General features: G+C 46.1%; 7 protein-coding genes across 7 annotated transcripts; all 7 read right to left on the minus strand.

The window, feature by feature from the left end:
- Nucleotides 1–9,668: 9,668 nt before the first annotated feature.
- Nucleotides 9,669–11,800, minus strand: LACBIDRAFT_299960 (uncharacterized protein; the record flags this gene model as incomplete). The annotated part of the gene is made up of 21 exons (XM_001882842.1): nucleotides 9,669–9,713; nucleotides 9,763–9,855; nucleotides 9,910–10,043; nucleotides 10,097–10,154; nucleotides 10,213–10,240; nucleotides 10,295–10,329; nucleotides 10,379–10,403; nucleotides 10,458–10,558; nucleotides 10,619–10,725; nucleotides 10,782–10,793; nucleotides 10,849–10,873; nucleotides 10,921–10,955; nucleotides 11,005–11,030; nucleotides 11,100–11,125; nucleotides 11,182–11,209; nucleotides 11,264–11,321; nucleotides 11,373–11,427; nucleotides 11,481–11,545; nucleotides 11,601–11,611; nucleotides 11,661–11,699; nucleotides 11,757–11,800. The coding sequence occupies 21 exons, from the start codon at nucleotides 11,798–11,800 to the stop codon at nucleotides 9,669–9,671; spliced, it is 1,050 nt and encodes a 349-aa protein (XP_001882877.1).
- Nucleotides 11,801–12,757: 957 nt separating this feature from the next.
- On the minus strand, nucleotides 12,758–13,465 carry LACBIDRAFT_328709 (uncharacterized protein; the record flags this gene model as incomplete). The annotated part of the gene is made up of 4 exons (XM_001882843.1): nucleotides 12,758–13,218; nucleotides 13,239–13,350; nucleotides 13,400–13,431; nucleotides 13,453–13,465. The coding sequence occupies 4 exons, from the start codon at nucleotides 13,463–13,465 to the stop codon at nucleotides 12,758–12,760; spliced, it is 618 nt and encodes a 205-aa protein (XP_001882878.1).
- Nucleotides 13,466–15,067: 1,602 nt separating this feature from the next.
- LACBIDRAFT_299961 (uncharacterized protein) lies at nucleotides 15,068–16,506 on the minus strand (the record flags this gene model as incomplete). The annotated part of the gene is made up of 5 exons (XM_001882844.1): nucleotides 15,068–15,300; nucleotides 15,355–15,714; nucleotides 15,766–15,854; nucleotides 15,909–16,202; nucleotides 16,259–16,506. The coding sequence occupies 5 exons, from the start codon at nucleotides 16,504–16,506 to the stop codon at nucleotides 15,068–15,070; spliced, it is 1,224 nt and encodes a 407-aa protein (XP_001882879.1).
- Nucleotides 16,507–17,698: 1,192 nt separating this feature from the next.
- On the minus strand, nucleotides 17,699–18,087 carry LACBIDRAFT_299962 (uncharacterized protein; the record flags this gene model as incomplete). Its single annotated transcript, XM_001882845.1, has 4 exons — nucleotides 17,699–17,711; nucleotides 17,768–17,829; nucleotides 17,880–17,973; nucleotides 18,032–18,087. 4 exons carry the CDS (start codon nucleotides 18,085–18,087, stop codon nucleotides 17,699–17,701), a joined length of 225 nt encoding a protein of 74 aa, XP_001882880.1.
- Nucleotides 18,088–18,670: 583 nt separating this feature from the next.
- LACBIDRAFT_299963 (uncharacterized protein) lies at nucleotides 18,671–18,990 on the minus strand (the record flags this gene model as incomplete). Its single annotated transcript, XM_001882846.1, has 2 exons — nucleotides 18,671–18,852; nucleotides 18,909–18,990. The coding sequence occupies 2 exons, from the start codon at nucleotides 18,988–18,990 to the stop codon at nucleotides 18,671–18,673; spliced, it is 264 nt and encodes an 87-aa protein (XP_001882881.1).
- Nucleotides 18,991–19,043: 53 nt separating this feature from the next.
- LACBIDRAFT_299964 (uncharacterized protein) lies at nucleotides 19,044–19,525 on the minus strand (the record flags this gene model as incomplete). Its single annotated transcript, XM_001882847.1, has 4 exons — nucleotides 19,044–19,155; nucleotides 19,218–19,267; nucleotides 19,318–19,390; nucleotides 19,440–19,525. 4 exons carry the CDS (start codon nucleotides 19,523–19,525, stop codon nucleotides 19,044–19,046), a joined length of 321 nt encoding a protein of 106 aa, XP_001882882.1.
- A 1,499-nt stretch (nucleotides 19,526–21,024) lies between these two features.
- LACBIDRAFT_185287 (uncharacterized protein) lies at nucleotides 21,025–22,540 on the minus strand (the record flags this gene model as incomplete). The annotated part of the gene is made up of 4 exons (XM_001882848.1): nucleotides 22,338–22,540; nucleotides 21,887–22,186; nucleotides 21,344–21,831; nucleotides 21,025–21,295 (listed from the first exon to the last, which is right to left on the minus strand). The coding sequence occupies exons 1-4, from the start codon at nucleotides 22,521–22,523 to the stop codon at nucleotides 21,025–21,027; spliced, it is 1,245 nt and encodes a 414-aa protein (XP_001882883.1). The 5' UTR covers nucleotides 22,524–22,540.
- Between the last annotated feature and the right edge of the window lie 5 nt (nucleotides 22,541–22,545).

Below are 22,545 nucleotides of genomic sequence, written 5' to 3' on the forward strand. Positions count from 1 at the left end.
AAACCACTGAATGGACCAAATCACACTTGAAAGGGGGAAGGTCACATTCTGTCACACTTGCCACAGACGTCTGACGAAGTGATGGGAAACTGAAGTGACTAAGCAAAATGCCCAAATTAGGACAGCGTGACATCTGCCTCATTGACTGGTTTCACACTGATCTTCGTTGGCAGCACTGATAACATGCGATATACTATTCAACAACGTGAATTTGAGTTTATAACTAGGTATTACATAGGGTACGATATATGCGCACACTTCTCTCAGTTCATAATGTCCAAATCCCTTGTATTTAAAATTTTCGACGCCATTCTTTATTTGGGTGCCTCATTGACTGGTGAATGACTGTATGCACCTGCCAAATTTCAACGTAACGTTCAGCGCTCAGCATCAAAAGTATGTAAACTACAAAATCCTGGGCTCTGCCGGGAACTGGCAGACAAATACCAGTGATCGGTATTACTATTAGGTAAGCTCCGCAGCTGAACTCAATTTGCAAGTGCTGGCAGCACCGATGACCTTCTTCACTTTTGACCCTGACTCAAATCGCCACCTCCAACAACCTCTCCCATTCCCGCCATTTTTTCAAGGTGGCGTACAAAGTGCGGCTCATTCTCCAATAGTCAAATGACCCTTGATTTTGCCCTGCACTGAAGCATTGTTCGTTTCGTTTGTGGCGTGTGGGCCACTGCTTCGCATGTCCTGGTCTTTTTCTATACTTACCTAATCGTAACACAGATCATATCGATCCCATTCTCCCGCCCATTCTCCGCTGGTGCAGGAAAAATTTATGTGAACGTAGCAGTCAATGAATCCCACTGGTGTCCGGAAATATATCTGGCAGGCCTCCTCCTGAACCTCATTTGATAAGAAAATTCATCTGGGCTCGAGCCACTCAAAACCAAAAATTGTCCGGAAACTCTCTGCACTTGAGTGAGAGATGTGTTCAAAGATCTCCGACTTTGCTCTGACTGTTTACTGGCGTCGACTTCCAAGTCGGGAATTTTCAGGGCGCTCATATCCACACAACCTCCAGGACACATCGACTGCCACGCGCACTGCACAAGCAAACCCCACCTATGACTACGAGTGTGTACATCGTGTTTGCCGAATGGAACAAAGGAGTTCGTTGGTGAGTGTGTTGACAAAGCTTCCTATAGCTTGGGCTGCTGACATGGGGTGATGCAGGGGATAACGATTGTGGATATGGATAAGAAAGATGTCGATGTGCTTAGGGGTACATTGTATCTTTGGGTTTGGGGTTGATATAGGTAAGTGTAGTAGACAAATACTTCTTCTCGCAGATGCCTTCCACTATTGCTAGTGACGATGTCGCCGAAGTTGTCATGCCCTTCCTTTTATTATGGCCCATTAGCCAAGACAATACATATACTCTGCCCTTGACACTGCCGCTCGTCTCTGAATCATCCCCTTCTCCGCCCCCACCGGAAACATCTTCACCAGGCTCTAGCTCAACATCTACACCCTCATTAGGCGGTCCATGCGACCGCACGCCATCGTCTTCCCTTGTTAATTCACGAACATTACCAGACGTACCTCCGGACTCATTGCAGACACCACCCATACGGGCCATACCCATACCCATACTCATACCACTCTCTGTGCTCCCATCTATGCTTTGTAGGGAGGCATCGACGTTGCAAGCTTTCCACAGGAAAGTGGAATGGAGGTCAGAGTCGTTGTTGAATGGCCTTGATTGTCATCCCCTCAATCTCAATCACAATCTCAATCTCAAGGTCAAGAACAAGAACAAGTACGAGGACACCCATCGTTGGTTGATCATCCATCATTAATGGACAACCAGATTTGCTGAGCACACCGATTTATAAGTATTCTGTTCCCCACGCGTGTGTCGGTGGCTCAACCGATGGGGAAGCCCACCCCAAGCCCACCTCGACGAGGTTCGCGATGCTTTTTGGTTGGGGTGGGGCTGGGATTGGGGCTCCGGACGAGTTGAGAAATGATCAGGAGGTACACCGCCAAATCGCCAACAGGTTGATGGCAGGTTGCCGAATTTCCTGATGCACATCAAATCTGTCAGCTGTCAGCTATCTGATCTACATGCTGTGCCCAGGTCCAGCTGGCCATCAGCTGGTTCAGACATGGGTGCCAGCTCTGCTGTAAACATAATGACCACCTTACCACAAAATTAGAATATCCACCAATTTCACTCAAAGGCAAGGCCTATGTTAGAGACAGTGTACTGATCTTTCAATATGCAATTTCTATTTGTTTGATTTCCTATAATTATGTGTTAAATGCCGAGCAATAGGCTTGTGAACAACGAGCTGCAATTTCTTTCAAGTCCATTGAAACTCCGACATCATGTGCGCATGTTGAATTTTTGAAGTTCCCAACACAGAAAGTCATTGTTCTTCCTTCCCACCACATCGAGCTTGAAGCTTGAAGTCAGAGTCCCCTTGCCACTTCCTCTCACCCATCACAATGGCCCCTCGATGGATTGTCTCCCTCCCTTGACGGACGGTCTCCTCCTTCTCTACAGATGGTTTCCTCGCTCCCTCAACACACGGACGGTCTCCTCCCTCAACACACAGATGGTCTCCTCCCTCTTGACGGATGGACGGTTTTCTCCCTTGACGAACTCGGTTTTCTCCCTCTCGATGGAAGGTCTCCTCCCTCTTGACAATTGGCCTCCTCCCTTCCTTGATGCACGGCCTCCTCCCTTGATGAACAGCTGCTTCCCTCTCTCAACGCATGGCCTCCTCCCTCAACGAACGTCTCTCGACAAACACCTCTTCCTGACGGTCTGCTCCCTCTTGACGGATGGTCTCCCTCCCTCGACAGATGGTCCCCTCCCTCCCTATGGACAGTTTCCTCCCTCCCTTGACACACAGATGGTCTCCTCCCTCCCTTAATGCATGGCCTCCTCCCTCCCTTGATGAATGGCTCCCTCCCTCCCTCGATGCATGGCCTCCTCCCTCCCTTGATGAATGGTCTCCCCCTCCCTTGATGAATGGCCTCCTTTCTCGATGAATGGCTTCTTCCCTCAACGAACGGCCTGCCCTTGAGTAGTAGATAAAGTAGTTGTAAATAACTCATGTGTTCCCCCTTGTTAAAATACAATTTATTCTTTTGTTTATGCTCTTGAATTGAGGATGAATAAATCAGTTAGGGCAGTCAAATGGGTCCATCATTGATGGGCCAGCGGTGTGTGACAGGTGCCCATCAACAGTGGGCCAGCGGACTCGGCCGAGCTGTCAAGAATTCGGCCTTGCAAATGACTGGGCCGAGACTCTAAAATAGGCCATGCGACATGGGTGGGCCGCACAAACAGAGCCCCATAGAGGACGGATCAGCCCACTTTGCCTCTGGTGCCCATGGGTTGCGCCCAATTGCACGGATCCCATTGTTGCGCCCATCGTTCTTTCAGGTAGTTAACCAGAGTGCTGCCTCGTTAGTACCACTGTGGGGGACCACACAGGAGAAAGTTAAATAGACATATTATTAACCTGTTGTATGTGAAGTAAGTATTTAAATGTGTTGACAGCAGCCTTGTTGTTGCGCCTGCAGGCAACAACAGGTGAATTTTTCACCATGGATGGGCGGCATGAAAAAAAGCCCCTCATACAATGGGTCAGCCCACTTTGGCAGAGGTTTATGGCACCCATGCACTGCGCCCATTGGTCTCATTGGCGAGTCCCAACCTGTGCAATTCTTTTGCGCTCCATGAGAGGCACAATTCTTTTGTGCTCCATGTGGGGTGCAATTATTTTGTGCTCTAGAGGTGCAATTATTTCAAGCTCCATGAGAGGTGCAATTCTTTTGTGCTCCAGGGCACAATTACTTGTGCTCTATGGGGGAGCAATTCTTTTGCGCTCTAGAGGTGCAATTATTTCAAGCTCCATGAGAGGCGCAATTCTTTTGCACTCCATGGGGGGTGCAATTCTTTTGCAGTCCAGGGTGCAATTATTTGTGCTCCAGGGTGCAATTACTTGTGCTCTATGGGGGTGCAATTATTTTGCGCTCTAGAGGTGCAATTATTTCAAGCTCCATGAGAGGCGCAATTCTTTTGCGCTCCAGGGCGCAATTATTTGTGCTCCAGGGCACAATTACTTTTGCACTCTAGAGGTGCAATTATTTCAAGCTCCATGAGAGACGCAATTCTTTTGTGCTCCATGGGGGGTGCAATTCTTTTGCACTCCAGGGTGCAATTATTTGTGCTCCAGGGCGCAATATGAGAGGCACAATTCTTTTGCGCTCCATGGGGGGCACAATTCTTTTGCACTCCAGGGCGCAATTATTTGTGCTCCAGGGCGCAATTACTTTTGTGCTCTAGAGGTGCAATTATTTCAAGCTCCATGAGAGACGCAATTCTTTTGCACTCCATGGGGGGCACAATTCTTTTGCGCTCCAGGGTGCAATTATTTGTGCTCCAGGGCGCAATTACTTCCGCTTTATGGGGGCGCAATTATTCTGAGCTCTACAGGGGGTGCAATTATCTCAAGCTCCACAAGGGGCGAAATTATCTGTATTCCATGGGGGGGACAATTATTTTGAGCTCCATAAGGGATGCAATTCTTTTGCACTCCACAGGGGGCGCAATTCTTTTGCACTCCACAGGGGGCACAATTCTTTCAAGTGCCACTGTATGTACCTTGTGCTTTGATAGGGTCACAAATAGTCTGTGTCCAGCATTGTTTCAATGTCAGAGTGCGCCCAATGTGAATGCACATCAAATGTGTGCACTAAGTATGTATCTGCACCTGTTATTTTTCAGTGTGTATTTCCACCCATTATTCTTTTGCATGAAATGTCAAGTGCGCCCAATGTGAATGTGCATGTGAGTGGGTGCCAAGTCACTATATTCCTATGGCATTTATTTTGCACAAAAAATATGCGCCCCCCCCAATTGTAGTAAATGCGTGGACCAAAGTAGTTTGTAGCTGCCCTGCTGAATGACATCATGTGCCCCACTGAAACAATTTTTTTGCGCCAAATGATGTTTGGACTTTGTCAAAGTTTGGCCATGTCCGGTATATTTTCCAGCTCAGGGGGTGGGGGAAGAAGCTTGAATGTACAAATTTAGTATCATTAGAATTGTATAAATGTCCTCTATCGATCTATACCTATTAGAAAAGCACCAGTAGTTGTGTAAATATTTTATGGCAGCAAAAGACTTGAAAGATGTTGGAAGGGCCAAGCAAACAAAGGCAAACATTCCGATAATTCTACAAGTTCATGCTACAAAACATGGGGGAAGAAGCTTGGATGCTCAAACAAGCTGGAATCATAATTTAGACACAATTCAGCATCTACTGATACCATTTTTTAGAGCAACGGTTGTCTGTGGCCAACCGAATTCAATACTCAGCTGTTTTGTCTAGGCTGTCACACTCTCACAAGTGTGATTTTTCTGTCAAGCATGTTGCGTTGATTATTGTCCAGAGCTTTGCAGTGCTCTTCTTCATTTCTTAAGGCTCAGCCAAAAGTTACAGAGAAAGATAACTATATATTGGATAAAAGTAGCTGTAGGTTACTGGCTGAGAGCCATCTTGCAAATCTATGGAATACATCCTGAAAATTCATGAAATCCATCCACCATTCCAGGAATTCCATCTTCAATTCCTGTAGATTAAACCAGGAAGTGTACTTCTGGAGCCCAGAGCCCAGCGTATATCCTGTACCATCCAAGAGAGTGAAATATGGGGCATTTGGGAGGCACCAATGTGATTTGGGAGTGACCTGGAGGGTGGGGGAGAATGGGAAGGCAGTAAAAAATGCGAAATATGAGAGAGTATGGGGAGTATCATCACCTACCCATGTCTGGACACCTTATAAAGTCAGGATAGGACCATAAAATGTTTTGGAAATGGGAGGAGAATGGGATGGCAGAGAAAAATGCGAAATGGGAGAGAGCATGAGAGGTATCATCACCTACCCATGTCTGGACACCTTAGAAAGTCAGAATAGAACACATTGAGCGCACTCTGATGGGCACATTGAGCGCACTCTGATGGGCACATTGAGCGCACTCTGATGGGCACATTCTGATGGGCGCACTCTGATGGGCGCACTCTGATGGGCGCACTCTGATGGGCGCACTCTGACATTTGGTGCACATTCCCATTGGGCACTCTCCAAATACATACTGAAAAACAACAAGTGCAGATGCACACTTGTTGCAGGTATATACTGACTTGGCACCCACTCGCATTTGGCGCACCTTCACATTGGGCTCATATTTCATTTGGTGCACATTCACATTGGGCACACTCTGACATTTCGTGTGCATTCACATTGGGCACACTCTGATATTATGTGGAGTGCAAAAGAATTGCGCCTCTCATGGAGCTTGAAATAATTGCACCTCTAGAGTGCAAAATAATTGCGCCCCCATAGAGCACAAGTAATTGCACCCTGGAGCACAAATAATTGCACCCTGGACTGCAAAAGAATTGCGCCCCCCATGGAGCACAAAAGAATTGCGCCTCTCATGGAGCTTGAAATAATTGCACCTCTAGAGCGCAAAATAATTGCTCCCCCATAGAGCACAAGTAATTGTGCCCTGGAGCGCAAAAGAATTGCGCCTCTCATGGAGCTTGAAATAATTGCACCTCTAGAGCACAAAATAATTGCGCGCCATAGAGCACAAAATAATTGCGCGCCATAGAGCGCAAAATAATTGCTCCCCCATAGAGCGCAAGTAATTGCGCCCTGGAGCGCAAAAGAATTGCGCCTTGTGCCCTCTGTAGAGCTCACAATAATTGTGCTTCCCTGGAGCACAAAAGAATTGCTAGAGCACAAAATAATTGTGCTCCATAGAGTGCAAAATAATTGCTCCCCCATAGAGTGCAAGTAATTGCGCCCTGGAGCACAAAAGAATTGCGCCTCGTGCCCTCTGTAGAGCTCGAAATAATTGTGCTTCCCTGGAGCACAAAAGAATTGCTAGAGCACAAAAGAATTGCGCCACATAGAGTGCAAAATAATTGCTCCCCCATAGAGCGCAAGTAATTGCACCCTGGAGCGCAAAAGAATTGCGCCTTGTGCCCTCTGTAGAGCTCGAAATAATTGTGCTTCCCTGGAGCACAAAAGAATTGCGCCCCTTGTGGAGCTTGAAATATTTGCGCCTCTACAGCACAAAATAATTGCACCCCCCATAGAGTGCAAATAATTGTGCCCCTTGTGGAGCTCAAAATAATTGCGCCTGTAGAGCGCAAAATAATTGCACAGGTTAGGACTCACCAATGAGACCAATGGGTGCAGTGCATCAGTGCCATAAATCCCTGCCAAAGTGGGCCAGGCATTTACTACAATTGGGGGGGCACATATTTTTTGTGCAAAATAAATGCCATAGGAACATAGTGACTTGGTGCCCACTCACATGCACATTCACATTGGGCATACTTGACATTTCATGCAAAAAGATAATGGGTGGAAATACAACTGGAAAATAACAGACACAGATGCATACTTAGTGCAGGTACAAGTGATTTGGCACCCACTCACATTTTGTGTGCATTCACATTGAGCGCACTCTGACATCTGGTGCCCATTCACATTGGGCACACTCTGACAATTGGTGCCCATTCACATTGGGCACACTTTTCATGCATTCACATTGGGTACACTCTGATGGGCGCACTCTGACATTTGGTGCCCATTCACATTCCAACATTTCATGCATTCACATTGGGCGCACTCTGATATTTCATGCACATTCACATTGGGTGCACTCTGATGGGTGTACTCCGACAGTTGGTTCACATTTACATTGGGCGCACTTTTCATGCATTCACATTGGGCACACTGACATTTCATGCAGAAAAATAATCACTGACATTTTGTGCCCATTTACATTCCAACATTTCATACATTCACATTGGGTGCACTGATATTTGTGCACATTCACATTGGGTGCACTCTGATGGGCACACTCTGGCATTTGGTTCACATTTACATTGGGCGCACTCTGACATTGGTGCCCATTCACATTGGGCGCACTCTGACCTTTGGTGCACATTCACATTGGGCACAGCACACTCTGACATTGAAACAATGCTGGATACAGACTATTTCTGACCCTATCAACAGCACAAGGTACATACAGTAGTACTTGAAAGAATTGTGCGCCCTGTGGAGCACAAAATAATTGCACCCCCTGTGGAGTGCAAAAGAATTGCATCCCTTATGGAGCTCAAAATAATTGTGCCCCCCATGGAATGCAAATAATTTCGCCCCTCATGGAGCTTGAGATAATTGCGCCCCCTGTAGTGCTCGGAATAATTGTGCCCCCATGGAGTGCAAAAGAATTGCGCCCCCATGGAGCACAAAAGAATTGCGCCTCTTGTGGAGCTTGAAATAATTGCACCTCTAGAGCACAAATAATTGCATCCCCATAGAGTGCAAATAATTGCACCCCTTGCAGAGCTCAAAATAATTTCACCTGTAGAGCGCAAAATAATAATGGCATTGGTGCAAAGTGTGGGTTATTTTCAATAGGAGCCCCCATTATTGGCACACAACTGTGAATCATTTTCAATAGGAGCGCCCATTATTGGCAGGCGCCCACCTGTTCGGCCAAGTCCGCTGGCCCCATATAGTATGAAGCATTGTCAGGTTCGGTTGGTCCATTTGGTAAGGGCTAGGGTCACTGTCATATGTGAATAAATCTATGGAAATGAGATGTAAACCCCTGCAGCTCATACCCAGCCTGATATACCAGCATTGCCTGGATCACCACCCATTCTCAACATGTTCCTCCACCCCCGAGACAGGTGTCCCTGTTGCCATGCTGTGTTTAGTGCGAAGTTCACATGGCACCCAGCTGTCAACAGGTCGACGTGATATTGAACCTGGGTGTGGTTACATAATTTGATCCAGATTTCTGTGACCTGGCCCTGGTTTGGCGGTGTATGTGATGGATTTATGTCCACGTTGGTGGACTGACTTACAGCCGTTTTCATAACGATAGGCCTAATCTGACCAAATACACGTACAGGCGGAGTCTAAAATTGTACGTGTAAGTTGTCGGATGATGACTCTATTTAGTATAACTGTAGATCTATCGTGCTCGTCATCCCTGAAATATATGCTGATTTTCGTGGACATAGTTAGAATTTGAAGTCCGACTGTATCTGTAATTTTGAACTTTTGGCCTATCGTTATGAAAACGGCTGTAAGTAGGTGCTGATGACGTGCCCTTTAGTAGGTCCGATGACGAGCGCTGGAGAGGTTCCGGGTTAAGGTAGAATGACTTTTTCATTTTTTTATTTCGATGCTGAGCAGACGCTTGACTCGATTGAAAGATCCAACGTTGGTGTTCAAACTGAAGGCTTGCGCTTAACATTGCCATTATACGAACAATCTGTTCTCGTTTAGGTTACTGAGACTCTGTTTGAAAGATTCGCATTCGTCTCCAATATGTGCGGTTAGTCAGAGTTAAAGTGGGTATCCGCGTTTTATTTTATTTTATCCTTGTGTTGAAGCCATTGATGGTCCGTTTGTTCTGCGATTGTTCAGAGTAGAGTCAGAGGTAAGTATTACTTTTATAAGGCGGACTGGCTGGGGTTTTATTTATTTTTCAGTTGTCGAAGTCCTTCATGCCGGCTTTTATCCATTGGTGTTCTTTTCATGCAATTATCCCCAATCAAAGTCTGTACACCGTGCTTCAAGTTGCGAAGCACGCTTCATGCTGATTCATACTCAGGCTCTGCCCCCACGTATCCAGAACCCTGTAAAGAAATAAGCTGTCGCGCGCGCAGACATGGATGCGAGACTTGCCACTTTTACATCCAAACCTGTTTCCACATTGTTCCCAGAACCCGTCCCGAACTCTTTTTTTGTTTCGATCATGATTGAGATATTCTGCTGTTGCTGGATACGTTACATCAATAGGAAGCAGGCTTGACTCAAGACGACGAGACCTACCCGACCAGATGAAACCTTTCTGTCCTTTCCTAACGAGCTTAGAGATATATTATTTCCACTGCTTTGAACGTCGTCGGACAGTTCACGAATCTTCTTCCTCGCATTGAGCGTTGCGAGCAAGGAGTTTGTATATACTATCTTTGGTGTTAGTAAATTGTCTGCAGCAAGCAGAGAAAGCAGTTCTTACGGCGTCCTATGCAGAAGAAAAAGGTGATATAATAAAAAGTTGTCGGCCCCGCGAGGGTCTAGCGATGAATGCTTTATCACTACATTCCATTTTCGAAAGAAGAAAGAAAAACGTACCGAAACGAGGGAAGCTAAGGCACAAAGGCTGTGTGCAATCTGTGAGACTGCTGCATCAAGGAGCTTGGTGACGTGGGCTTACCTGGTGAGAAGGCCTGTATTGATGGAGAAAACTATCTGCGCAATGTTCATTCAAGCCGGGAGAAATCAGAGAATGAGCACGTACGAGTTTAGTAATGATGGTATCCGATCTGGGTGAGAGCGCGTTAGGCTATGCCGAGAGGGAGCGAAACAATTAACCATACCTGTGGAAACCAGTGCGAGAGCGGTGTAGCAGTGTGCATAATGAGGCGGCGATGACGAGGTCGCCGACAGCTGCTAGGGCATTGCTCGAGAGCGATAAAGGCTATTAATTGGAAGGGAAATGGGTGTTAGAAAAATAGAAAGTCTAATAATTACTCCTCACCTGGAGGTGCTCGAGTTGAACGACGGTTTTGAATCTCAACCTGTGCATGCTGGTTACTACAATTGAGCAGGTCAGGAAGTGGGTCACTTGCGATATGATCGTATAAGCTAGTTGAGTTAATCAAGTCAATAATTTTAAATCAGAATATGGGATTGTTAGAGACCTATGTTGACTCCTGTTGCGCAATTGGGTAAAAAGGTGCCCAAGAAAAGCGACTAACGATAACAAACCAAACTCCCCCAAGATAAGTAACACCTGTGCCATTATTAGCCGCAGTCCACTGCTTGAAAATAAGCACTCACAACGATGACTATGAGCCACACGTTTCTATCGCTCACTGTTAATTTGATTTAATGGTGGGAAAGTTCAAGTGAAAGGAAACTGACATCGCCAGATCCGCATTGCGAGGAAACTACGACGTGACAGAAATTAATCAACAAAGGATGCTCAACACAAAAACTAGAGGGCGGAAGGGGCTCACCATTGCACCAAAAACGTGGTCAATCCCTACCAGCAAACTGTGGTTCAGGTCGTCCACCCATACAAACAATTGGGAGACTCACGTTAAACGCGACCTCAACCAACAGTGTCCTGTATTCAAAAGGTTAACAAGTGAGTATTGGAGACAGAAGCATCATCGCGTACGGAACGAGCTCGCCAAGAATAGCCACATTGCCCCAGTTCGTGATGGTATACGTGTAGACTGCGGGAAATCGTCAAATAAACATACGACGATAAAGTCGGGATGATTTACTACTGTGCATGATCAGACCTTGATGTATGGTGTCGGTAAGCATCACACACGAAACCTATGCAAGATGATCAGCTCAAGGGAGAAGCAAATTTCAACGTTGATATCTACCAGGGCTTTCAGCGGCCATCGATCGCTTTGGTGGACAAAGTAGTACCACGCTTGAACACAAGAAACTAGGATAACGCCGTCAATTTTTTTAGAACAGCGAAGGGAAAAGGGGATTCAGACCCCCAAAAAGGCTGCGGAGCAGTCAGCAAACGGTTATAAAATGCTACCATGATCACTTACCATCCAGAAACGACAACTCCGATAAAAGCCGCGCCCAAACTGTGTTGTGAGAGAGAGGTCAGGTTTGTCGATAATATTAGATTGATTGGTACGCACGTATCGTTGAGCACGATTTGTGGAACTGGAGTGGCGTCTGCCATAAGTATCAACGACCTTGAGGTCGAGGGTTGAGGGAACTTGTTCGGAATGAACGTAAGGATGTTTCGGAATCGACGAGGTTTTATATTTTCTGCTGTATAATCTTGCCAGATTTCACTCACTCAGGCCTGCTTAGGCGCGATGTTGGAGGATGCCATCAAGGGAGATATGTATAAGTCGCTCGGGTAGAGCCGAGAACCAAGGAGCTGACGATCATTTCTCGAACCAAATTTGCTAGTAGTCGTTCCAGGATCTCTACTGTGAATTCAGTTTTTAGGTTGTGACAAAAGATAAAGCATAATAATCACTCATCCTGATGTTTGACTGGATTTGAAACCTGTAGAGATGTATTTTGTCGGATTCGGAGGGTGACTCAAAAGGGTATCTTGTAAGATACCTGTTCGAACTTTTAAGCTCGTGAACGGAATTGTTCCTGAGTCCTGACAGGAACTTCCCGTGGTCAGGGAATGTTGACTAACTACTTATATTCCAAGAAACCTGAAACAACTCCTCAGTCTGTGTCCTCAAAAAAAAAAAAACGAAGACGCGGCGTGTGATACAAGTTGAGCTAGTGCCTCAGCGCTTGGGGCTGTTTTGAGTTCACGAAGCGATGATCGCAATAGCTTATTCGCATTGCGCCCAGGCGGCCCAACTTCTTATATCACTGGATTAACTCTGCATTGCCCTGCTCGAGATCGACAAATGCGATGATTAGCCAGACGCGCAACAGAAGGACAGTATATCAGCAGGCAGCAGGATGCCAAACTCCGCGTCAGACCACAGGCACAGTTGTTCACGACCCGTCTTTCCACGTTTGCGGGGTCGCCGAGAATAAGCATGAGTGATCCTGCGTGATGCAAGGGCGATCAAGCGTGGGGACGTTACTGTTTCCCTGTATCCTTCTTATTCATCCCCAAACCCATTGAATAGTCTCGGATAGCGTCGCCGCAAAGCAAGGTTCAAAGTCCTTTAAAGTCGGAAATAGATGACTTTAAAGGATGAGTTGCTTTAAAGCGGTTTCCGTTTTCGGTCGAGTGCGGCTGGGCGTCGAATTGGGACCTCAGATAATAGAACTTGATGAAAATCTTGGTACTCTTGTTGGACGAACTGGGGGAGTTGACGCCAAGAACATATCGAAAGTTAAATATAGATTTCGCGAGTGAAGAGCTAAACCACGGGTAAGTGAGATTCAAGACACGTGCAATGCGGGAGAGGACTTGCATGACTCCAACAATTCTTGTCGCCTTCTCGCCTTGCGCCCAGTGCTCACTCTCATAAAATCCTATCAATGCATTGACTTGGCCACATATCTTGCGTTCTTGTCGTTCGCGGATTCTCGTCAAGATTGGTGCGTGGTGTTGCGTACTGCGAGAGATAGAAGACACAGAAGACACAAGGCATGAATGATTTGTGCAAACGACTAAAAAATGGATGACTTACATACTCGCTCTATGTTGAGGCTCCAGGTAACGTTCACTTTGGAACCTCCTGGCGTGTGCAATGACGAGTAGTCAATGCCGGAGATGTTGGAAATGCGGCAGCCGCGTTGATCCTAAACTGAATAGTCGAATCAGTTAGACCGGATGCAGAACCTCACGAACCTCCGAATCGTACTCGTCGTTCCCTGCTCGACCTCAACAACATATCCACTCACCCCCTCTCTCCATTTCTACATCCGCGCATCCTCCCTCGTACTCGAAAACATTGGCATAAGCCCACCATAACCAATGAACCACGGCTTCCCCGAATTGACTTTTGTGGGAGGAATCATCCTGACGCCCGTAGGATACTGTGGCCACGAAAGCGAGTGCATGAACCCTGAAAAGGGGCTTTTTTCTTCTCATATGGATGCACAGGTAGAATAAAATGGCGAGGAGAGCGGGGAAGATTAGTCATAAAAAAGGGCTGTTTGTGGGAAGGAAGGGGCGGAGGATGAGGTGGATCATGCTCAGTGGAGGGACGAGCCGAATTGGGTGATGGACACGCGCTTCGCGGATGCATATGCAATAGGCGGGTTAGGGCGCAGAGACAGCTAAAATGACTTGGTGAGTATACATATTCCCAAGGGGCATGCAACCGAGCATCCGGCCATTTCAACCATACCTATGACCCCGTGAGAACTAATACATGAGCACACTCCAGTCACATCGTGTCACGCTGATATTATCAAGCCAGATTGTAATCTACGCCTTTACCGTCTCTTCTTTCCAGTTGGTCCAACAACACTAACTGTTGGCGCTCTTTCTTGCTTCAGATCCTCCTTCAGCATCTCGATGTTATCGCTTCCGGAAAGCCATTTGACGGACTCGCCAGGGCAAGAAATTTGTATGCCTCATTCTGAAAGGTTTTCGGGTGTCGTAATTAGAAGGATGGGAATTGGTTGGACAACAGGTTTTAGATCTGGAAACCCTTGGCTTCTCTGGAGTCTGAAACATGTAGTGCCACACCAATGCTTGAAGAAAGACCGAGGATGTGCAGTAACTGTGAGGGTAACATCAAAATTGCAAACATCACAACGAATAATGTGATAACAGTTCTGATCTATAGTGGTCAGAATTTCGGGAGCACCAGGCAATCTAATAAATAGCCTTTGGGATCGTGAGCGGAACAAGTGCTTTCGGCATGAGCTAGAAAAAGAGAGAAGGTGGGGGAGGATAATGATTTCATCTCTCTACCTACTGGAATACTGTGGCCACTTTTTTATGACAGGGTCTGCTGAGGGTCTAAATCTGAGGGTGCAACAAGTGTGTTAACGTTGCAGAGTATGTATAGCACGATACAAGCATGATCAAGTAAAGATAAGGTGCAAGCGTGACAACTAATTTGGGCGGCACGTGATAAATCTCACGGGGTCATAGGTATGGTTGAAATGGCCAGATGCTCGGTTGCATGCCCCTTGGTTGTAGTCAAGTTGTAGTAAGGATCTAAGGAAGCGCTCAAAACAAAACACCCATCAACTATGGTCCGTGCACTGACAAGGGCATTTCCTTGGCATCTTTAGAGATTTACGTGCAATACGATGACGACACCTTCTCTGTACTTCCATTTCAATTTCTTCTGTCCGCAGATCGCGACACCACGTCTCCAAATGACTTTACTAGTGAAGAGTTGGAGGCAGATTTGAAGGAGAAGCTGCAAGGATAACCAGAGTTTGTTTGATGAGAAGTCAAGCTGCATGCGATGTCATTTGGTGGACGTACCCCGAGATTTCCTAATGATCCGTGTCAGTTGATGCATTTTGAATACATGAATAGAAGTATGTAAGGGTATCACTCTACATCGGCTGAGCTCAATGGTGACATCGAGAAATAAGTAACTAGAAATCCCATCCCCACCATTGCAACAGTGAGAGTCAATCGGTACCAAAGCGACGTGTGAAGTTGGCTATACAAAGTCCGCGTAGGAAACCAAAATCCTATGGGAGAGACGAACAAAGCGAACGCGAGAACAAACGAGATCGATAGGGTCAAAGCGCGTACAATGTAGGGTTTTACCCTGCCATCTTTGCAACGGTGAGTCCGATACAGAAAAAAGCCTATAACAAAGTGTTACTCACAAAGCTGTTGTAAATGTCTCGAAAAGACAACATTGGTCATGGAGAAACGGATGCGCGGTAAAAGACGGGGTCTAGAGAATGTCGAGGGAAGCCTCATCCTAAGAAATACGCCAAGTACGAAGCTAAACGTTCGAAACAGCTGCATTCCCACAAGAGCGTTGAGAATTGTAAACATGATTACAAGTGTCTTGCAACAGAGAAAATGGATATCATCCAAGACAGCTGGAAAAGCAGGAATATTCCTGGGGAGAGGCTGCCACTGCCAGAAAATAAACAGAGCAAATAACCAGAATGCTGTCCAGAGGGCCATGACCACCATTCCGAACAAAAACAAACTCGAAAACCCGATAAAAGAACCTCCTTAGTTAGTCGTCAGTAAAAGTTCACCAACGAGGTTATGAAATATTCAACCTGAGACAAGAACAGGCTCATAGTCGGCCACGAAGAAGGCTGGCCACACATCCGCTGAGCTGTCTTGGTACATTTCCAGACAGTAAGTCCTATCAACGCGAATGAGTTCGTTTTCGGGGGAAAGAATGTGGGACGGTGCGTACATTGAGCTAATGATGATTCCGAATATCCAATCTATGGTATTCGCTGCGGTGTTGAACCCGCCATAGGCAAGCGTCGCTTTTGTGAGCCCAAAAATGACCACAGTGATAGTCACAAAGATCCTGTTTGCAGTGATAATCGGAACTTTGCCATGATGGGGTTCCGTCCTCAACGCATCCAACGTTGGCTTTCTCAAATTCTTCGGAAATTTCGTGCCGGAGTAGTCCGTCTGGAAGAACCATTTCATGCGTTGTGTTTCTGGATCTTCAGATTTGTATAGTGAAAGAATGAAAAAGCTGTGAAAATGGATCAGCATGCGCTTAAAACCATAATTTATATGCACAGTACTTACAAGAGGAAAATAACGATACTGGCAATCCATTGGAGAGTGACGGAGACGATAGTTGTCCCAATGAACGAGGTAATTGCTTGGGCAATCCCAAAACCGATGGTGGTGAAGAGCACGAGAAGATCATATAAAGTGATTCGTGGGCGAGGAATCGCCTTCGTGAAAATAGACCCGTGTCGATCGTTGAATTCCGTTGGCTCCCCTTGTTCCGCGGACGTATCTTTGCGGTTCGGTGAGCGCTCAGCGCTCATGGGATGGTTGTAAGTATCTAAGGAGGCGCTCAACGTTCAACGTTCAACTCAGACACATAAACACGTGATATTGTGGTCCGTGCACTGACGGGTGAAAGGCCGGGACAAACAACTACAAACTGAATTCTTTCAGTAGATTTCTTGGAATGGCTTATATCTGAGCAAGTATCTACTCCCTACCATTAAAATCCTGGATTCAGGTGGGGACTGATAGTATTTACACTAATATGAGCAAAAGAAAAAAGGATTTCTGGGTTTTTATTGTGGTTTTTATGGTGCACAAAAACTGGGTGGTGTGTACTATACTATAGACTACAGTATAGGTTTATCTCTGTAAAACTGTGATGTACAACACCCACAAAACTCAGATGGCAAATTGGAAGCATTGTAAAAAATGCTGATATGATTTTGTGGGTACCTTACTCTTGTTCATTTTCTAAGGATTTTAACTGTTCTTGGAGACAGATGCACATATCAAGGGAAAGTAGTTCAGCAATGCACTCATGTGAAATTGATTGAGGTAAAGAATGGTAGATATGTGGAACTTTATAATGTTCAAGTGGCTGCTTTTTCAAGTTTGTGAGTGGATCTATTGAGAAACATTGTATGTACTGGAACCAATTTCAAAAGAATCAAAAATCAAAAACTCGGTTCCATAGTTCCATCCACCCCTAAGCCCTATACAGTCTCTTAGCTCAATGGAACTCTGTGCTTGTTTATGTGAGGTTGGCTGAGTTTAATCCCTTCTTGCACCTTTTTCCTTTCTGCTCTTTCATAGGGTTGAGCTCTCCCTTTGTAAAAATATTCATATAAAACATTGGTTTCCTCAAGTAATGTTGTGAACCACCAACTATTCCTTTAATAAAATAAACAACCGTCATTTATGTGGATTGATGTGTAACTTTCTTCTGATTGATTTCTCTCATATACATACCTAGCCAGCTCTCCATCCCATTTTTGTTTCTCTTGTTTTCATATTTCTGTACTTTTTCTAATGTACAGTATCAAAACTATCCACCTCTGGTTGGTGCGCCAAAAGGAGCAAGACCAATAATAATACTGTCCTATGAAATTTTTAACACCTCAAAAACTTCCTTTCGCTTCCACATTAAGATCAAAGTCCATCTCACTCCCTGATATTTATAGTTCGTAAATGTTAGGGTGTCCTCATTATGGGTGAACATCTCCATCTCTATGGTTGTCCACTGTGAGAGAATTGTGAGTATGAGGAAAGTAATAGCAACAGGGCAATGAGGCCTACTGGACTTCCAGACCTGAGTTGGCGAAGTTTGTGAGGCGACGAACCGCACGGCATGCGACGATCTGGATGAACTGTTCATAATGATAATAGGGTGGGCGGGGTTATGACGAACTGAGGAGACAATGACAGCGGGGACATTGATGATGGTCATGATCAGCTTGAGGTTAAGGAGCATGAATACGGTTGAGCAGAGGTTTGCCAGGAACCTAAAAGGGGGTGGATAGGTAAGGTATTTATTGCTGGAGCGAACTTGTATCAACTTACGCTATGGAGAAGAAGATCAACCCATCCTCGAATAGTGTTTGGAAGTCCGGTCTCATGACTGGAAAAAGACCGTAACCAGACCGGACCAAGACTGCAAAAGACCGGACCTGCGGTTACGGTCTTTTATTTTTGAAATGTAAAGACCGCAAAAAAACCGGTTAACGTGAACCGGTCTTCACCGGTTTGGACCGGTCTTTTGTAGCCCCTTAAATACCCTTTAAAACGCACCCAAGAACGTACGATTTGGTAAAGAAACGAGAGAGATATGAATTAAAATGTAAATTACTTTTGGGAATAATAGATGTACCAGACTTATTTTATAGAAGCACCAATTCCTAACGGAATTTAACGTTCTTGGGCTCGTTTTGAAGCTATTAGAGATGTTAATAAATTTACCGATTCATAATTTTAAAATATTGGCCTAAAGACCGGTCATAAACCGGTTAAAACTGATGCAGACCCAAACCGGTCTATAGACCGCAAAAAACCGCGGTCTGCGGTCTTTTTGTGGTCCGGTCTGGTCTTTTGACTTCTGGGGAAAAGGCAGACCAGTTACGGTTACGGTTAACGCCCCTGGGCATCAAAAAACCGGACCGAACCGGACTTTCAAACACTATCCTCGAATATCATTCGTCTGAGTCAGCTCCGACCAAGCAGATTCACCGTCTTGTCATGAAAATTGAGGAGCTTGTAAGTGTTGAGCAGGAGAATGATAAGGTCGAAACACATTGAGTAGATGAAGGTCGCAGCGAGGATGGTGTTGTTCGTTTGGGTGATGGCGCAACCCACGCCGTCGACCCAGGTTGCTTTCAGTTGGATACCTGTCAGAGGAAAATTCAGACCATGACAGGGGTTTGATAGCAACGTATCTATCTACCTTGTAAGATCAAGGACCAGTGACCGAGAGTGATTAGGATAAGGAGACTAATGATGTATTTATTTTGCGACCATATCGCCATCCTTTACAAGGAATTGATTTGACATTGTGAAGATGGGGGGATGCAACGTACGTTCAGATCGAAAGATTGATGTTTGCTAGACCCATTGCAGCACTGCCTGCAATTTGATTGAAAGTGTATAGGGCCTGGCAATCGACCTTTGAAGTAACATCCATGGAAATAATGCTGTGAATTAGGGCTCGTGGTCAGCTAAGCAGTTTTTTGAAAAGAAAAACTCAACAACTTACACCCCTACCAGTGCAAAAAGAAGGAGATATCTGTTCGCGAAGTAGAAAATCTAGACGATGATGAGAAGAGTCCGAGGGGTATGATGTAGAAAGGTACAACCATTGGCCAACAGAATTTCCTCCTTCCCAACAAAAAACCGAAATCGAAGTTTAGAGAAAGAACCCATTCGTATCTTGAGGTCGCAGTCAGGCCATATAGTTGATGTATAGAAACAGACGCACGCGTATACCCCCAAGAGAACATGGATGAGGTTGACGAACGCAGCTGCGCCGTTCTGTAGCTCTGCGGGTGATTTCAAGTCGGGCATTCTGGTCACGGATGTGGAGAAGTGGAGGAAGAGCAAAGAATTGGGGGAGGTGGGAGCAGTGGGGAGGTAAGAACAGCCTCCATATTGAACAATGCAAACATAGTAGCTTTTCCACCCTTCTCCCAGTTGGCCCTTCAAAGAAGTCATCTTGCTTGTGATCAAGATCATAGATACCAAACAGGTACAGACAACAAGGCTATATGGGGTTCGTCTCCTGATATATCTGAACCCTGAGCACCGGAACGCCTCTGACAGCGAACACAACACATTTATACCAAAAAAAAGTAGATATTCATATAGAAGAGAAAAAATATTATTGGCTTGTTAAAAATTTAAAGAATTCAATGTAGTGGTGAGGCAGAAATCGCGCAGCGGTGAAAAAGTTTCAAACACCTGAACAAACATAGTACCAGCACCTCGGCGCACCCTACGAGTCGTCAGTCACTGATCGTCACACATTTTGGCTGGACAAATTTTTCAAGTTGTCACCCGTTGTCACGCAACATCACGCTTGTCCAGCCAAAAATTGTGACGATCAGTGACCGCCGACTCATAGGGTGCGCCGAGGTGCTGGTAGGGCATAGTACAACTTGAAACAACGAGGCTATGTAAGTCGAGTACTTTTAGAGCCTGTTCAGCAACCAGAATCTGACAAGAATCTGGTTCAATTCTTCGTAGATTCCTTGAGCGTGACATTATATACTTGATAATTCCACTCGAACGGTGCGTCAGGCACCAGGAACGTTAGGCGGCAGGACTCAGAAATACACATGTAAGCACTTAGTATCTTTATACCTGAGGCTGGAATCATTGTCCAGTGGGTTTTACGAAATCTTGCGAGCCGCCAAGGTATCACGATTCACGACTTCTGCGAATTTGAATAATTCTTCTTCTTTTCATTTTTATTTTCGGATTCTGTCCCGGAGATTTACGTGCAACAAGCATTTTCCAACGTTGTAATCTGATTTCTGGAACTGGAAGTCGATGTACTAGCCATAGACACTACCCATTTATTTACTGTCTACACCGCTCATCTGACTTGCCCACGGCCTTCTCTGATGCTGTGAACACCATGTATTGTGTTCCGCACACGGCGTCTCTCGGACTCTCTCCTCGACGAGCTTTGGGCATAAGGTTGGTCGCCTTTTATTACCTTGGTTAACCTCTGCACTTAGCATATCCGATGACGACACATTGTCTGTACTTCCATTTCAAATTTTTTCTGTCCGCAGATTGCGACATCAAGTGTCCAAATGACTTTACTAGTAATCGCATTTCAAGTGTTTCTACTACATTGTTTCATATGTCATTGAGGCGATTCCGCTGTAATGTTTTGACTCTTTGTAAAAGTCTGGTCACTTTCCTTAAATCTTATCTTTACGAAGAAGAGCCTTAACTTGATTCCTTAACTTCACGGCGCATCATATCTAACAGCATCTAGTCCGAGTTTTCACGTAGGTGTCAGTCAAGTTGCAGCGCCGGATTCATGGTATATCCCCTCACGCCTCCCCCACCTTTTCCAAAGCCTGCAAAACATCCCTAACAAGATCCTCGCCTTCCTCCACCCCAACGCTCAGCCTAATCAACCCTTCCCCAATCCCCAACAACTCCCTCTCCCTCTCCGGCACACTCCCATGCGTCATCCTCGCAGGATGTTCCGCCAAACTCTCCACACCACCCAAACTCTCCGCCAACGTAAACAATCTCGCAGAAGTCAAGAACCGCTCAGCAGCTTCAAACCCGCCCCTGATCCTAAACGAAATCATACCGCTAAACGGGAACCCTTCCGTCCCTGGGTCTTCCAAAGGCCCGATAAACTTTCTCGCATGTGGGGAGAGCATCCGCCACGCCAATGCGTTCCTCTTATCCCCCTCCAATCCGGGATAAATCACCTCCTCGACGTGCGGGCTCGCTTTTAGTACTCTAGCCACCATCAACGCATTCTGTCCGTGCGCCTTCATCCGTAGATGAAGCGTCTTGGCGCCCCGCTGCGCGAGCCACGAATCATACGCGCTTGGAACTGCGCCGATCGCGTTTTGTAGGAACCGGAGTTTCTCGTGTACCGGTGAGTGGGGCGGGAGGATGAGTGCGCCCATGACGACGTCTGAGTGGCCGTTGATGTATTTGGTGAGACTGTGCATGACGATGTCGGCACCGAGGAGGAGGGGGGATGAGTAGAACGGGGAGAGGAAGGTGTTGTCGACTAGGAGGAGGGGGTGGGATGGATGGTTGTGGGCTATTTGGGCGAGGCGGGGTATGTCGATCAGGCGGAGGGTTGGGTTTGTGGGTGATTCAATCCATATTAACTGCCGAGAAGTTAGTCAGCCATCAGTCGAAATAAAAAGAAGAAATAGAATGAACCTTGGTATTCTCGCGGATCGCATCTTTAATGGTATCTTCATCCGCATGTTCTAGATCTACAAACGTCGTCTCCAATCCCTGGTTCTCATTGGCTACTCTTGTCATGTAACGGAATGTACCTCCATACACGTCGTTCACGCTGACAATGTGCGCATTGGGTCCCAGGGACTGGAGGACCGTGGCGGTTGTGGCGGAGCCAGATGCAAATGCAAGGGCATGTGCTCCCCCTGATTCAAGAGAGGCGAGGGTGGCTTCTAGGGCATTGCGATTCGGATTGGCAGAGCGAGAGTATTCGTAACCCTGTTGTAAGTTTTAGCGAGAGTTTAGAAAAAAAAAACGGATCATGCAAGCCCTGCAAGAACGGGCGGACCAAGGTTGACCCTCATCGAGTGTCATGCGCACTGATATGCCCCAACGTTCCAACAGTAAATAGGAAGAACCCACAACTCACCTTGTGAACACCGACCGCTTCCTGCTTGTATGTTGTAGACAAGGATATGGGCGGTATAACGGCACCCGTCTCGACATTGGGCTCAGAGCCAACATGGATTGCGCGCGTTCCAAAACCATCTTCGATCGCGTTAGCTTTGGCACCGTTCAGGACGATGGGGTCACTGTGGAAAACTGCTGGAGACATTGCGGCGATGGTAGTAAGTAAG

Source organism: Laccaria bicolor, genomic scaffold (genome assembly GCF_000143565.1).
Source record: "Laccaria bicolor S238N-H82 LACBIscaffold_18 genomic scaffold, whole genome shotgun sequence".
Lineage (NCBI taxonomy): Eukaryota > Fungi > Basidiomycota > Agaricomycetes > Agaricales > Hydnangiaceae > Laccaria > Laccaria bicolor.